The sequence below is a fragment of the Zea mays genome, chromosome 7 (assembly GCF_902167145.1).
Source record: "Zea mays cultivar B73 chromosome 7, Zm-B73-REFERENCE-NAM-5.0, whole genome shotgun sequence".
Lineage (NCBI taxonomy): Eukaryota > Viridiplantae > Streptophyta > Magnoliopsida > Poales > Poaceae > Zea > Zea mays.
The window spans coordinates 183,349,784-183,365,235 of NC_050102.1; the positions used below are offsets into that span (position 1 = coordinate 183,349,784).

Below are 15,452 nucleotides of genomic sequence, written 5' to 3' on the forward strand. Positions count from 1 at the left end.
AGCTCTTGTCAAGCCGGTAAGCAAGTGGCAAATACTCATCCAAATAAAAGTCAAATGTCCACTCATCGACCTTTGGAATTACTTCACATGGATTTATTTGGGCCCACATCTTTTGTAAGTATTGGTGGTAATTCTTATTGTCTTGTGATTGTGGATGACTATTCAAGATTTACTTGGGTTTATTTTCTACGAGACAAATCCAATGTGTTTGAAACATTCAAGTCATTTGCTATATTGGCTCAAAATCAATTTGATTTCGACATCAAAAAGGTTAGAAGTGATAATGGGTCGGAATTCAAAAATGCAAGGATTGATCAATATTGTGATGACAAGGGTATCAAACATGAATTCTCTTCTAAATATACCCCAGAACAAAACGGTATTGTTGAAAGAAAGAATAGAACTCTTATTGATATGGCAAGGTCTATGTTAGCGGAATATAATATATCGGATTCTTATTGGGCCGAGGCAATAAATACCGCTTGTCATTCATCAAATAGACTATATTGTCACAAACTCTTGAAGAAAACTCCATATGAATTGCTCATTGGTAGAAAGCCAAATATCTCATATTTTAGGGTATTTGGTTGCAAATGTTATATTTTGAGAAAGGGAAGCCGGCTTTCTAAATTTGAGAAGAAATGTGATGAGGGTTTTCTTCTTGGATATTCATCAAATAGTAAGGCTTATAGAGTCTTCAACAAATCTCATGGTATTATTGAGGAAGCATATGATGTTGAATTTGATGAAACAAATGGGTCTCAAGATGAGAGTGATAATCTCGATGATGTTGGGGGAACTCAATTGATAAATGCAATGAAAACAATGGCCATTGGTGAAATAAAACCTAAGGAAGATGATGATGAAGATAGTGTAGTTGTTATTCCTTCATCCTCAACTATAAATGAGGAAGATCACCAAAGCCAACAACTCGATGAAACCTTGGATACTCATGATCAAGGTACTTCAAGACCTACGGTTCCTCCCAATGCTTCAACAAGCAACTATCAAACCGTATCAAGAATTCATCATTCCATTGTGAAGGATCACCCGGTTGATCAAATTGTGGGTGATATTAGTAAGGGTGTTCAAACTCGCTCTCGCATAGCTTCATTTTGTGAACATTTCTCTTTTGTATCTTGTATGGAACCTAACCGTGTAGATGAAGCTCTACTTGATGTTGATTGGGTGAATGCAATGCATGAAGAATTAAATAACTTCGCTCGAAATGAAGTTTGGGAGCTTGTTGAGAGACCAAAGAACCACAATGTTATTGGTACAAAATGGGTGTTTCGCAACAAGCACAATGAAGATGGTGTGGTAGTAAGAAACAAGGCAAGATTAGTTGCACAAGGATATACTCAAATTGAAGGATTGGATTTTGGGGAGACATTTGCTCCCGTAGCAAGATTAGAAGCAATCCGGATTCTACTTGCTTATGCTTGTGCACACAATATCAAGCTCTACCAAATGGATGTAAAGAGTGCCTTTCTAAATGGTAAGATTAGTGAACTAGTGTATGTTGAACAACCTCCCGGTTTTGAGGACCCCAAAAGACCTAACCATGTGTTCAAGCTTTCTAAAGCTCTCTATGGGCTTAAGCAAGCTCCACGCGCTTGGTATGAAAGGCTTAGGGATTTCTTGCTTTCCAAAGACTTCAAAATTGGGAAGGTTGACACTACTCTATTCACTAAAAGAATTGGTAAAGATTTATTTGTTTGTCAAATCTACGTTGATGATATTATTTTTGGATCTACTAATGAATTATTTTGTGAGGAGTTCGGAAAAATGATGTCAAAGGAATTTGAAATGTCTATGATAGGAGAATTGAGCTTCTTTCTTGGCCTTCAAATCAAACAATTGAAAGATGGAATTTTTATAAGTCAATCAAAATATTTGAGGGACATGCTCAAGAAGTTTGGTTTAGAAAATGCTAAGCCTATCAAGACTCCAATGGCAACAAATGGTCATCTAGACTTAGATGAAGGAGGTACAATAGTTGATCAAAAACTTTATCGTTCAATAATTGGTAGTTTGCTTTATATTACCGCATCTAGGCCCGATGTTATGTTTAGTGTATGCATGTGTGCTCGATTTCAAGCTTCTCCTAGAGAGATTCACTTGAAGGCCGCTAAAAGAATTCTAAGATATTTGAAGTATACTCCCAATATTGGTCTATGGTATCCCAAAGGTGCTCAATTTGAATTAATTGGATATTCGGATTCGGACTATGCGGGGTGCAAAGTTGATAGAAAAAGCACCTCCGGTTGTTGTCAATTTCTTGGTAGATCTCTTGTTTCATGGTCTTCTAAGAAACAAAATTCGGTTGCTCTATCTACCGCCGAGGCGGAATATATATCGGCCGGAAATTGTTGTGCTCAACTATTATGGATGAAACAAACCTTATTGGACTATGGAATTATTTTCAAGAATGTGCCCCTCATGTGTGATAATGAGAGTGCGGTGAAATTGGCTACCAATCCGGTCCAACACTCAAGAACCAAGCATATTGATATACGGCATCACTTCTTAAGAGATCATGTTGGCAAGGGAGATATCTCTATTTATTCCATTGGCACCGATGATCAATTAGCAGACATTTTTACAAAACCTTTGGATGAAACAAGATTTTGTTCTCTAAGAAGTGAAATGAATGTGATCGATATCTCTAATGTGACTTGAAGTTGATCACACATGTGTCGCCTTGCATCTTGGGTCTAAGTATGTTTTTTGTGCTATTTATTTGGTATTATTTGTGCATTTTTCATTTCTAATTGCTCTAGATAGTTTAATTCAAAAATCTTGCATTTCTCAAATACATCATAAGTATATGCATGCATACCAACTTTTGGATTGGTCAAAATGTCCATATATGAGCACCAATTCGGATTCGGAATTCAAAATCAGAAAGTGGACAGAAATTGGAAAAAAGAGTATCAGGCCGCGGACCGTCCGCCCATGGACTGCGGACCGTCCGCAGCATCAGGAAATGGACAGTCCGAGCAGCCTCGCAGAACGTCTGAGATCATCAGGGCGCGGACCGTCCGCCGTCCCCGCGCGGACCGTCCGCGACAGGGCAGAAAAAGGGACAGAGCCCGCAGTCTTGCCAGTTGTGCCCATTCGGTTGTTCTCTTTTGCTCTCCTCTCGCATATACTCTCTTGTGTCGAGTGTGCGCGGACCGTGAAGTGAAGTTGCGTGCGGACAGTCCGACAGCTTGCTGCACCATTCCCTCAACATGTCTTCATCACGGTATCTTCGAATCTTGTGGATTTAGTCAAATTTCATCAACTTTGAGATTATTTGGGTTTCTTCTCTGATCTGAAATTGAGCAGTGGGTTTCAAAATCTGATTGGTGGGATTGTTAGTTCTTCTCAATATCAATGCTACGCAAAATTTTCAACTTATTTGGCTGGGTATTATCTGCAAAACCATCAAATTGAACACTTGTGGCGGCTAGGGTTCTTGGAGTCGCCCCTGGTCGGTCGCGGACCGTCCGCCTGGTGGCCGCGGACCGTCCGGGCCTCTGGCGCGGACCGTCCGGCCCCCTAGCGCGGACCGTCCGGACCCTGGCAGAGTGTTACCATTCCATTCCTTCTTATAAGTGGCGATTGGTATCGATTATTTATCTCTAGCTGTCTGTCACCTTGTTGCAGTGGTTTTGGTGGTCTCCGCAAGAAACTTGCAGGTCGCTTTAAATCAAAGCGCCCTCGTGGCAATGATGATGATTATACACCGACCACTGATTCAGAGGCCCAATCCTCAGCTGGGGGCACTGAATCCATGGATGCTGAAGATTTTCTTAATGTTCATCCAGATTATCCCATTGATATCCAAGGATGGACTTATCCCAAGCGGCGATTTTCTATGGCTGAGTACTGCTCTAGACGGACTATGAACCAATATGCTCTGCCATCAGATACAAATATTCAGTTTTTCCACACTCAGCTGCAGTTTGACGTCTTTTGGGGCACCCTGGTGGATACCAACTTTCATAAGCATCAGGTGATTGATTGGTCCTTCTTGCTCAGTCAATCAGTCATGGAGGGTCTTATCCCCAAATTTGAAACATGTGGGTTATACCAGTTTATGGGGCAGCGCACCGATTTCAATGAAATGGCAGTTAAGCAATTCTTGGCTACCTCAGAGATTGATATTGCAGAAGAATCTATCACCTGGATGACTGGCTTCAAGCGGTATTCTGCTTCTTTTGCTGACTTTGCCGCTGCCAACAGTCTGAACTATGGCACTATTTCTGCTGGGGTGGATCTATATACTGAAGATAACTTTGAGGATTTTGTGCAGTTTTATGAGCCAGCCAGGCTCGGTATACCCAGGAGATTTGGAGAAACAGCAGGACTCAGACATCATCCTGCTGTCATCAACAAGATTGCCAGAGTCACCATTCTTCCCAAGAGTGGTGATAAGAGTAAAATTCGAGATAAGTTCTGGAACATAATTCATCACATTATGAATGGAGAAGTCATGAACATTGTTCTTTTCATGATGAGGCAGCTTAATGATTTAAAGATGGACAAGAATCAAAACTTGGCATATGCTCCATACATTATGGCTCTTATCAAATCCAAGACAAGATTTGAGGGCCCATGTGAGATTGTCCACACTCCATTCAGGCCTTTTAAGAATGAGATAGGGTTTCTCACCAGGCCACTCACTCCATTCCCAGATGATGAGGAAGACCCTGGCTATGAGGGTGGAGCAGCGCCTAATGTTGAGGAACAGCAGATGCCTCCTCCTCCACCTCCTCCTCAGCCTCAGCACTATTGGGAGCCTGCTCCAGGATATTTTGATCCTTATTTTCACAACATGCAGCAAGGGCTGGAGGCTCATATTGATACTCGGTTTGAGGGGTTGATGTCACATGTGGATCACCGCCTCGATGACATGCAGTCTCGCTTTGACAGCAACTGGGATGCGCTCAACTCTGAATTTTCTGACCTTCGTGATCACATTCACACTAATGTCACTGATCCCATCATGTCAAGGCTGAATAATATGCAACAAAGCTTTCAAGATAACATGGGTGCTCTCTCCAGTCAGTTTGATAATCTTTCTACAACTGACAACATGCATGATATCAGTCAGAGGCAGCAGCAGCTCCAGCAGGACTTTGACCAGTTCTCCTCCCTGTTTGACACCTTCAGCACTCATTATTACAACATGCATCCTCCGCCGAGTGATCAGTAAGGCCTCTCCTTTGTGGCAATTGATGCCAAAGGGGGAGAGAAGTGATGAGAAGTTGTCAGGCGTCTCCTTCAGGGGGAGTTGGTGGTTCTATGTGGACACTAAGACCATGCATATGCATTTTATCTTTTTTGTGCCGTTTTAGTTTATGTCTTATGCATTTGGAACTTGGTTCGATCTATTAACTCTATGTCGTATGTCTGTGGATTATTATCTGTAATATTCTGTGGGATGAACTATGTTTTAGTTCAAATTACTCTGTGTGTGGTTAATCGAGATGTGATTATAATTGCTGCGCTCACTCTACGAATCATCGCTTGTATGTCTCGATAACCATGTTTGTAGGAAAGTCTCCATCAAGCTCCAATATATTATGTGTGTTATATCTTCAACTTCAAATAATCCTGCACACACTTAGGGGGAGCCTTTCTTGCATACTGAGTTTCTATTGGGATTTATCTATCTTTTGGACAGAACTTCAATTCAAGATAAGTCCTATGAAACTCATCTCCAAAATCTATTTTATACCTTAGGTATGAGAGAGATTTGGAGAAACTAAACTTCTCTTTAATATACTATGTGGTGTTGTCATCAATTACCAAAAAGGGGGAGATTGTGAATCATCTAGGCCCCTTTAGTAATGTTTTGGTAATTAATGACAACTACTTGTGGACTAACGATTCTTGGAGAAATAAGAATGCAGGGTTGGACCACATAGAACAGGAAATGTTGAAAAGTCATACGCATTGGTTGTGGATCAGATGAAGGCAAAGGTATAATATAGGTTTTACTTTTGCCGGTCTTGAGGAGTTTAGAGAAGATACCTGACCGGATTAGTAGGCTAGATAGCCGTACTATTAAGAGGGGTCAATGACTTAGATCTGTGTAAAACTTAGTGCCTCATAGAGCATCAAGTAGTTGCATTTGCATGAGGACTAACAGCGCTTCTCATTTCGTGAGTTAAAAGTTCATTCAAAAGCATGTTTGAAATTTGAGAAGTCTTGGTCGCGCGGACTGTCCGACCCTTGGGGGCGGACCGTCCGCGATCCTCCAGAGGGTCCGAAGTCTGACCATTTGTGTTGGCACTGTGTTCTATTGCACTGCGGACCGTCCGGGCCTTAGGGCCGGACCGTCCGCAGTCCTGACCAGAGGAAGGTGGCTTCGGGTCAGTCCCTGAATTATAGGCGGACGGTCCGCCTGTGAGGGGCGGACGGTCCGCATGTGTCTATCTCGTTTTTGGACAGGGACTGTGTGTTTTTATTGAGTTGTACTACGGACGGTCCGGGAGACCAGTCCGGACAGTACTGTCTCAGGTCGCGGACGGTCCGGGATTTATAGCCGGACGGTCCGCGTGTGTTAACTCCGTTTGATCCGAGGCTCAGGTGTTTGAAATTGCCTGGTCGCGGACGGTCCGACCTTGAAGGGCGGACTGTCCGGACCCACCTTTTGAGTCGTCTCTGACATGTTCCAACGGTCATTATAGCCGTTATGGTGTACGGCGGACCGTCCGGCCCTAGGGCGCGGACGGTCCGCGCGTGCGCAGAACTGCCCTCTTTTGTGCATAACGGTTGGTTTTAGATGGGGGCCTATAAATAGAAGGGTAGCTCGTGTGTGAGTCTTCTCTTGGCCATTCCTTGCACACATTGAGCTCATTTGTGATCCTCCAACTCACTCTCTCACACTCTTTGCTTGAGGTTGCATTCTAGTGAGAGATTGAGGGTTCCTAGTGCATTTGCATCATTTGGTGATTCTTGAGGCACTAGGTGGTACACCGAGCAAGCGTCGTTGGCTTGTTACTCTTGGAGGTTGCCGCCTCCTAGACGGCTCGGGTGATTGTCTCCGTCGAGCTCTCCAAGAAGATTGTGGAGAAGCCGCGGTGTTGATTGTGAGGGGTTCGCGCCTACCTCGCCGGAGCGGCAAAGGTGACATTAGTGGAATCGAGGTATTGAGTGATTTCTTGTCCACTTGGCTCAAAGATCAAGTCGTGTCTTGATAGAGGAGCAAGTGAGAGCTTGAAGTCCACCTCAACGTGGATTAGGGGTGATCGGCAAATCACCGATACCACGGGATAAATTTCGGTGTCCATTTCTTCTAGCATTACTTATTGCCTTGCAATTGATTAGTGTTTTGCTTATAGTTCTTCAAGTATTCAATCTCCGTAGTTGTCTTTCATACATTGTTTACTTATTGACACTAGTAAATTTATTCCCCTTGTTATATTGATTAAATTTACTTAGTATTGTTGTTTTTAGTCAAAACCGTCTATTCACCCCCCCTCTAGCCGGTGTCCTAGATCCTACAACTGTGGACGCACCGCCTGGCACTAGGGCAGCGTCTTGTCCGCATTTAATGCAGAGGCATGTTATACTCAGAGGCTGGCGTCGGGCTTTCCCCAATGGCTTATGTCACGCGTTGTAGAACACGTGGCAGCATCGGGCCTTGCCTTGTGAGGGAAGTAGTGACTGGGATCGCCCTTCCTCGCGACAGATCCGGACCGCCCTTGGTTGGGGGTCCGGATGGTGCTCGGGGGAGGTCACGTCTCCTTCGGAGTTGGTCAGCACGTGGCAGCACCGGACCCCCTTAGGCCGGAGGTCCGGGTGGCCCACCATGAGGGTCGGGGCCATTCCCGGGGGTCCGGCCCCTGAGCGCAGGTTCCGAGAACCCTCATCTTCAAGGCAGGTGGCGAACCCGGACCCCCTCAGCTAGGGTTCTAGAGCGTTGTTTACAGGTGTTGGCCTTCTCCCGAGCCTAGTGGACTTACTATACAGACCCAACCACTGGGCTAGGACAGACCACCATTAGCATGGTGGCTAAGGGTAGTACCGGGGGGTCCGCCTTGACCCAGTAGTAGTGAGTACCACAATCTTGAGGTACCGACACCGACAGATGTTATCTTTTACTATAAAGTTAGTCAAATTTGACTTACTCAGGTTCTGGAAATTGATTGGTTTATCTATAGTTTGATTTACACGGGTTATATAAATTTTAACATAGTTTGACTTATTGCGCGGTTACTAGAAATTGGTTGATTTATCTATAGTTTGACTCACGCGGTTGATTTACCTGGGTGGGTGCGGAGGACATATCCTGTGCAATCACTTATTTTGGTGCAAGCGTGCAATCAAACTATCCAGAGCATCCAGTCTAGATCCAACGGTTTCATATGGAAGTGGTTAAATATAAAATAGACACTAGGTTTCAGGTGGAAGGGGTTAAATGTAAAATAACAGTTACCATTATATTTAGATCGGATGCACCAGATCGCTTGATTGCATGCTTGCACCAGGATAAGTGATTGCATAGGATATTTTCCGGTGGGTGCGTCGGTGGGGAGGGTGTAAACATGGTCGATCGGCACCGTCACACTGTACGTGTGCAGGTATGGAGGTGCACGGTGGAACATGAAACAGTACTCGGTCGCATTTATTGGAGTAGCCTGCTTGGGCAATGAATCAGGCAGCGTACCAGGTTTTTTTTTATAGTGGCAGCCTGGCCCCGAGACGAATTCTACGCCGTTGCTTTCAGTAACGTAGCGCCGAAGTGAGATGTGTGCACAAGCACACATCTTTTTGTTGGGAAGGCAGCAGGCAGATCCAACTTTTCTACGCGTACCGACTGTCCCGGGTTACTATGGAACAAACAAACGATCATGCATCACTTGCAAGTTCCAACCAGGAGATGGATACAGCTAGCTATCCTTTCAGATCCAACGGAAGGAGACTAGACTACTACCAGTGGGACAACGAAAGAAACTGGCGGTCTTGTCTCAAGCAAGGGATGCGCGAAAGAGGAGGCTGCAGGCCAATTAATTGCGCGAAAGCGTACTGTTTGCTACATGCGCGAGGGCATTTAATCCCAGCACATGCATGGTACACCACACCTTCACCCTCAATACCGATGATGTTCACAAATCACAGCAGCGGCAGCACATTGACAGTTCCTAGCACATCCACAGTGGAATTTCATTTCCATTGCCCACGCATTTGGGTGTTAATAAGCAAGGGAGAGAGAGAGAAAAGAAGGTTCTGAAATGAAAGCTAAAGCGCTTGAATACACAAGCTCCCAGGCTCGAGATTGTTTCAGAGAGCAAACAAGGCCGATCACAGCAGCTTGGGGAGGTTTACAGCGTCCAGAGATCAGACTTACCATAAACAGATTCAATGAACCCCCCGGGCATTCGTCTCATCGCCTTTTCTTCGTGGTCGCATTTGAAGTCGGGGCAAAATTCTGCTCGGTAACCATCTTTATAAGATTCACAAGGGACCGCAACCTGTCCCACACGCTATAGCCATACAGAGTCTCCACAAGCAACTGCTGGAACTCAAATCCATGCTCTGAGACGGGATACTGCAAAAACAATAGGAAAATTTGATAAGCAGTCGAATACCATAGCAGAGCCACAAGAACCAAGTAAACCATGCAAATCAAGAGTACTTGTATCATGGGGGCTGGGGAAGAAGTAGACCTGGATAGGCTTCGGGATCACTGTTCTAATATATGGCCACAATCTATCTTCTACAACAGACTTCACAAGGCAGCAAGCTCGCAAGCCTTCTACGCCAGCAAATCTCCCGAATCCGCTGTCTTTAACACCACCGAATGGCAAAGACTTCAGCCAGAAAAAGCACAAGTAAGCATACTTGCATTGCCACAACATGTAAAAATAAAATTTAAGCATGATGTGATGTTGTAACACAGAACACTAGACGCTACAGGATAAGTGGGCCTACTGGAGGAAAATTGCAAAAAGATTATAGCTGCTATCATCATCGCCATGCTTCGATCCTGTGTTTCACTGTTACATAGGGCAGGCAGAGCATGAATTACAAACTTACCTGGCACATGTAACTTGAAGCAAAATCATTGATTGCTGCTACCCCACAGTGTAACTGGGACGCTATTCTGATGGCACGCTTCTGGTTGCCAGAAAAAACAGCACAGCCAAGACCATATTTTGAGTCGTTTGCAAGTTTGATAGCCTCTTCATCAGAACTGAATTTCATGATTGGTATAATAGGTCCAAATGTCTGTTGATCAGCAACCGATAATGCTAAGATTAACACTAGTATCACTTGCACTAAAGGGAATCAAAGATTGGCTCCAGCTTACCTCTTCTTGCATAATTTTCATTGTGTGATCAACATTCACCAGGACAGTTGGTGGGAAAAATTGATCAACTGCATCTTCACCAAGATTGCCAAAACTCCCCCTGACGGCAATTTCGGCACCTTTGTCTAGAGCATCATTAACAAGATTCTGAAGTTTCTCAGAGTGCTCAATCATACAGATTGCACCCATGTCATATCTGCCTGATAATGGGGGGCCCTAAAAATAACCAGGCAAACCATCAATACTAGTGCAAAAGTACAATCGTTAACAAAACAATTAAAAAATAATTTCATCATCATCTAAAGATGTTGCTGATACACACATGGGTTATCTACTGAAACTGTTTAGGGCCGCTTATTAAATTTAGATAAACATTAACTAACAAATTTCATGTAAAACTTGAAAAACAACACAATATGAAATAATAAAGAGGTTAGAAATGTGAAAATGCACCCAGTCTCATTAGTTAATTCACAGATTTACACTTGTTTATAAGACATAGCAATAACAGATAATAATACAGAAATGACAACACAAGGTTGTGGTCCTGTAAACCAGTAGTAAGGTGATAAATTGGGGCAAGGTAGTTGGCTGCAAAATATGGCTGTGTACTTACAACACTTATAGATTTGACTGTCTTCACTATCTGTGAAACAAAGGCAGAATAGATGTCATCGTGAACATAAAATCTTTCAGCACCAGCGCAATTCTGCCCACTAGATTGCAGAGCAGCTCTAGTAGCAACTTGAACAACCTTCAAACAGGAAAAGACGACAAATTAGGTTCAGTACACTGTTAGGATTAAGAAAATATAATGTTCATGCATAGGCAACATAGACTCCCTTACACTGGGTAAATCTACATCTTCACACACAATAAATGAATCTTTGCCACCAAGCTCCAGAGTTACAGGTATTAGAGTCTCCGACGCCCTTTTCATGATCTGTAATAACATATAAAACTGAAGAGTTTAGAACAGAGGAAATGAGCCATAGAGGACAGTAAGAAGTTAACAGACATATCTGGTTCCATTTTAATACTTGTACCTATAATGGCAGACAAGTATATGCTAGAAGACAGGTTCGGGCAACATAATTCCTTTAGAAAATAGATGCATGTTGTGCTGCAGATATATTATCTAATACATATATACATGTTTAGTCCTTAGGCCTGCCACTTTCTGGCAATTGGTCATGGTCTATCTGGGCATTGAAGTACTGAATCAAGGAGAATAACTATGAACAGTCAAAAAAAAAACATGTTCACAGGTTAGAGAGAATCCACCAAAGCATATACTAAAAAGTGAAGAATATTAATTGCATGAGCTTAAGAAAACACTACTTCAGATGAGAAGTATACCATTTTTCCAACACCTGGTGATCCCACAAATATTATTTTGTCTACTGATGATACAAGAGCTTGGCCTGTTTCCGCAAAACTAAAAACCAACAAAAAACAGAGTCCGGGTAAGAAATGTGCAGCTAGCCTGTAAACTAATAAGAATTTAGAAAGCTGCACTCATACCCAGTTATTATGTGCACCAGATTCTCAGGTGCACCAACAGCTGAAAGAGCTGCTTGTATAATACGAAAATAAAAGCAGCCCGACCAAGTCGCATGTTCTGAGACCTATAAAAGGTAATTTTACCATTCAGAATAATCATGAATGATGTATAATGCACATCAGAAAAATTAGATATTTTAGAGGCCACAAAAATGTCTATGAGCAGCACAAAGGCATATATAACATATAAATACATTTAACTTAGAAAAACAAGAAAATAAGTTAATGACACAATTGTATGCAGTATTGCCATGCTACATTCTTTCTCGGACAATGCAGGAGGAAGGGAGAGAATTCTACTAGCATTCGGTATAAATAAAAAATCAATCCAATAAAATCTCAGTAGAAAATTGTTCTGCATTTATTTGACAAGGGTGTTTTCTATGAGCCAACATATGCTCAATATGAAATTTACTAGTCTCTTGAAGATCATACTAGGTTAACCCAACAAAAGTATAATTGAAGATAGGATACAGAACATAAATTATAGCTCTCAGCTTCAATGGTGGCACATAATACATGAGATATAAAGATTGCTGAATAACAAAAAAATTGATCTATGGGTCCACGTCTCCACGATATGTACATGAAAATGGTTGGTTAAAGAACAAATTTAAAAAAAAATGACCTGCAGGAGCAAGACAGCCCTGGGACATTACATTAAGAAGACATTCGCACGTAGGTCGAGAAAATCCTCAAACCCCTGGCCCATCCATATACAACAGCATGTAGCCCATGTGAGAACGACCGGGACTGGGCCTTAGGCCTATGCTCTTAGAAACCAGGAACGTGGAACTTACCTACATTCCTCGTTCCGAGAACGTTCGTTCCGTTTCGGGAACGCGGGAACCATCTCGTATCGTACTGTTAAAATCGTTTTTAAGTCATACCACGTATTACGTTCCCGTTCCTCGTTCCCGTTCCTCGAGCCCATCGATCCGAGCACCTAATTACTGTTGTACTTTGTTGTGAGAGTTTTTTTAACCCCAACCTGAAATTCACTCCCACGAGAAGTCGAACGCAGGACCTAACAAGTGCTACTAACTATTCAGACCACCTAACTACCTCAGCTAGGCTGCTAGGGCCCTTTCACAAAAGGGCAATATGCTCCAGAGCTAGGGCCAACCACCAGTCAACAAGGCAAGGTAATAGATTTATTAGCAAATAAACAATGTGCAAAAGAATAAAAAGGCTCGTTTTGGTGCTAGATAATGATGTTATGTTACCTTTATAACTGCTGCATTACCGGAGAATACTGCTGCTAGCACTGGATTAAAAACATTATGGAAGGGATAATTCCAAGATACAATCGCACCAATCACTCCAAGAGGGTAAAACTCAACTTTTGCTCTCTTATGCAGCATTGATCTCCCAGTAGATCTGAGCAACACAAAAAAGAAATCAAGCGTCATAATAAGAAAAGGAACCACTAGTTAACTTTAGTAAAAACATCCTGTGACAACAATACTGCAGGCATCATCAAGAAATAAACGCAGAGATTATCCCAAGCAAGAGTGAGCAGAAGTTGCAGAGTACTAACTATTCTAAAATTTTATTATGTAGGCCATTACATTAAGTACCAGACTTCATTTTGCCTTAAGGTGTTTAACTTCTGGTGAAACCCATAACAGCACCTCTACCAGCAAGGATACAACGTCCTAAGTTACTTTTCCATCATATAGGGATAACTTTTAGGATTCTAACCTGTATTCAGGTTTCAGCCACTTCTCGCCCTCATCCAAAAGCCAGGTAATCTTCTCACAGGTGGTCATTATCTCTCCTAATGAAGCATCAACCATAGTCTTTCCAGTGTCCCGAGATGATACCCTGCACAGCATAAACAGAATTGAGCTCACCCTTCCAGATGTCAGGACGTGTGAAGAAGTTTTATAAAAGTTGGGACCTTACTCGCATATGAGATCCTGATGTTCAAGTATATACTTGAGAAGGATTCGAAGAAACTGGCGCCTTTGCTTGAAGCTGCTTTTTGCCCATATCCTTTGAGCTTTCCTGGATTGTGCAACATGTTCCTTGACCTGATTACCCAGAGAATTGAATTGACCATGATGAAACCCACATGAAGAACACATTAATGAAGTTCAACATGTTGCGAGAACACTACATCGGTTCCTCAACTATTCACTGGTTAAATCAACAAGGGGTGCACTAAACCTCTAGATAATGGCAGAAATGACGATGCATGACGAGAGAGACCTTAAATTAAAAGAAAAAAAAACAAGGCAGCAGCATACCTCATCAGGAGTCACCACTGGGAAGTACCCCAAGTATTTCATGGTCGCTGGTTCATAGCATTGGACCTTGTCAGTCTGAGTTGATTTACCCCTTCTCGGTATCTGCAGCAATTGAGAAGCGCAATGAGCTGAAAACAAATTGCAGTTCCGAGGGCAGCTACAAACATGGACAGAAAAGGACATTTCGAGCAAATGTCAGTGATTCGGCATCAGCTGGAAGCAAATCACCGCTACACTTGCAGAGAAAGCCATGCCTAGCCCTTTCTGAAACCTATATGAGATATGAGCGCAGATAAGACTTAACAGTTACCGCGGGCGGGTACCATCCTCTCATAGTGCTGATTGCTGAACCACTTTTGAGGCTAGAGTCTAAACGGCATTATATCATCATGGAAGTTTATTAAACTACACCAATGTATATGGGTTACTTTTTGTTCGAAGCAGAGTAACCGGATGCAGCGGTACTAGCACAAACAGAATCACAATGGAAAGGAACATTGCTTTGCGCAACAAGTGGGCAGGCGCAGAGAGGGGAGGGGGGAGGGGACTTACGTAGATGAAGCTGTCCTCCTTGGCCAACACTGCGCCAAATCGGAACACACTGAATCAATAAACCCTCACAAAGCCCTGGCCCCTGGCCAACCTTATAGAATCCGAAAGAATAACAACAGCAGCAGCAGCAGTAGTAATGAGACGGAAACGGGAAAGGGGGGCAGTACCGTCGGAGGCGTCGACGTCGATGGATGGGACGGTGGGCGGGATGAGGAAGAGGAGCAGGCGACAGAGCGCGTATGCGGCGGCGAGCACCAGCAGCGGCCACCAGAAGGCCATGACACCGACACCTGCTCTCTAGGGTTCGCGGCGAGCGAGGAAGCGTGCGGTTGCTACGGACGGCAACGGCGAGATTGCATCTGATCAGAGAAGAAGCGAAAAAAAAACTAAAGTGAGGAATCCAGCCGGACCGGACCGGATCGGAAGGGCAGGGCTCTCTACACTACCACCACCACCACTGCACTAGACTTCATTCGGTTCAGATTCCGGCCGGGAGTGTGGAGCGGGGCGGGGAGGAGCGACGAGTCATAATTAAAAACTAGTCTTTACTGTTTTTTATTTAGTTAAACGATTATATACCCTTCTATTGCCACGAAAATATATTATCATCATAGTTATAGCTTTCCATTCATGTGTGTTATACCAAAATAGGTTAATCGAAGCATATTTTTGGATTCGATGAAAGACGATAAATATTGCACAATAGAAACGATACTATTTATATTTATTCACACCATAGGACTGTGTCACCTGACATGGTCTTTTTAGAGTAT

The 15,452-nt window shown here is 43.2% G+C and overlaps 1 protein-coding gene across 2 annotated transcripts; it reads right to left on the reverse strand.

Annotated features, from left to right (window-relative positions):
- Positions 1-8,984: 8,984 nt before the first annotated feature.
- On the reverse strand, positions 8,985-15,240 carry LOC100125658 (uncharacterized). Of its 2 annotated transcripts, XM_023300449.2 has the most exons (15): positions 15,126-15,240; positions 14,847-15,038; positions 14,680-14,708; positions 14,128-14,229; positions 13,784-13,911; positions 13,580-13,702; positions 13,102-13,255; positions 11,837-11,940; positions 11,672-11,750; positions 11,160-11,255; positions 10,929-11,066; positions 10,313-10,528; positions 10,039-10,230; positions 9,669-9,812; positions 9,013-9,550 (listed from the first exon to the last, which is right to left on the reverse strand). In XM_023300449.2, the coding sequence occupies exons 2-15, from the start codon at positions 14,956-14,958 to the stop codon at positions 9,386-9,388; spliced, it is 1,782 nt and encodes a 593-aa protein (XP_023156217.1). In that variant the 5' UTR covers positions 14,959-15,038; positions 15,126-15,240; the 3' UTR covers positions 9,013-9,385. The 2 variants fall into 2 exon arrangements, with proteins under 2 accessions (NP_001106059.2, XP_023156217.1); NM_001112589.2 differs by lacking the exon at positions 15,126-15,240 and having other exon boundaries at positions 8,985-9,550; positions 14,847-15,058.
- Positions 15,241-15,452: the final 212 nt, after the last annotated feature.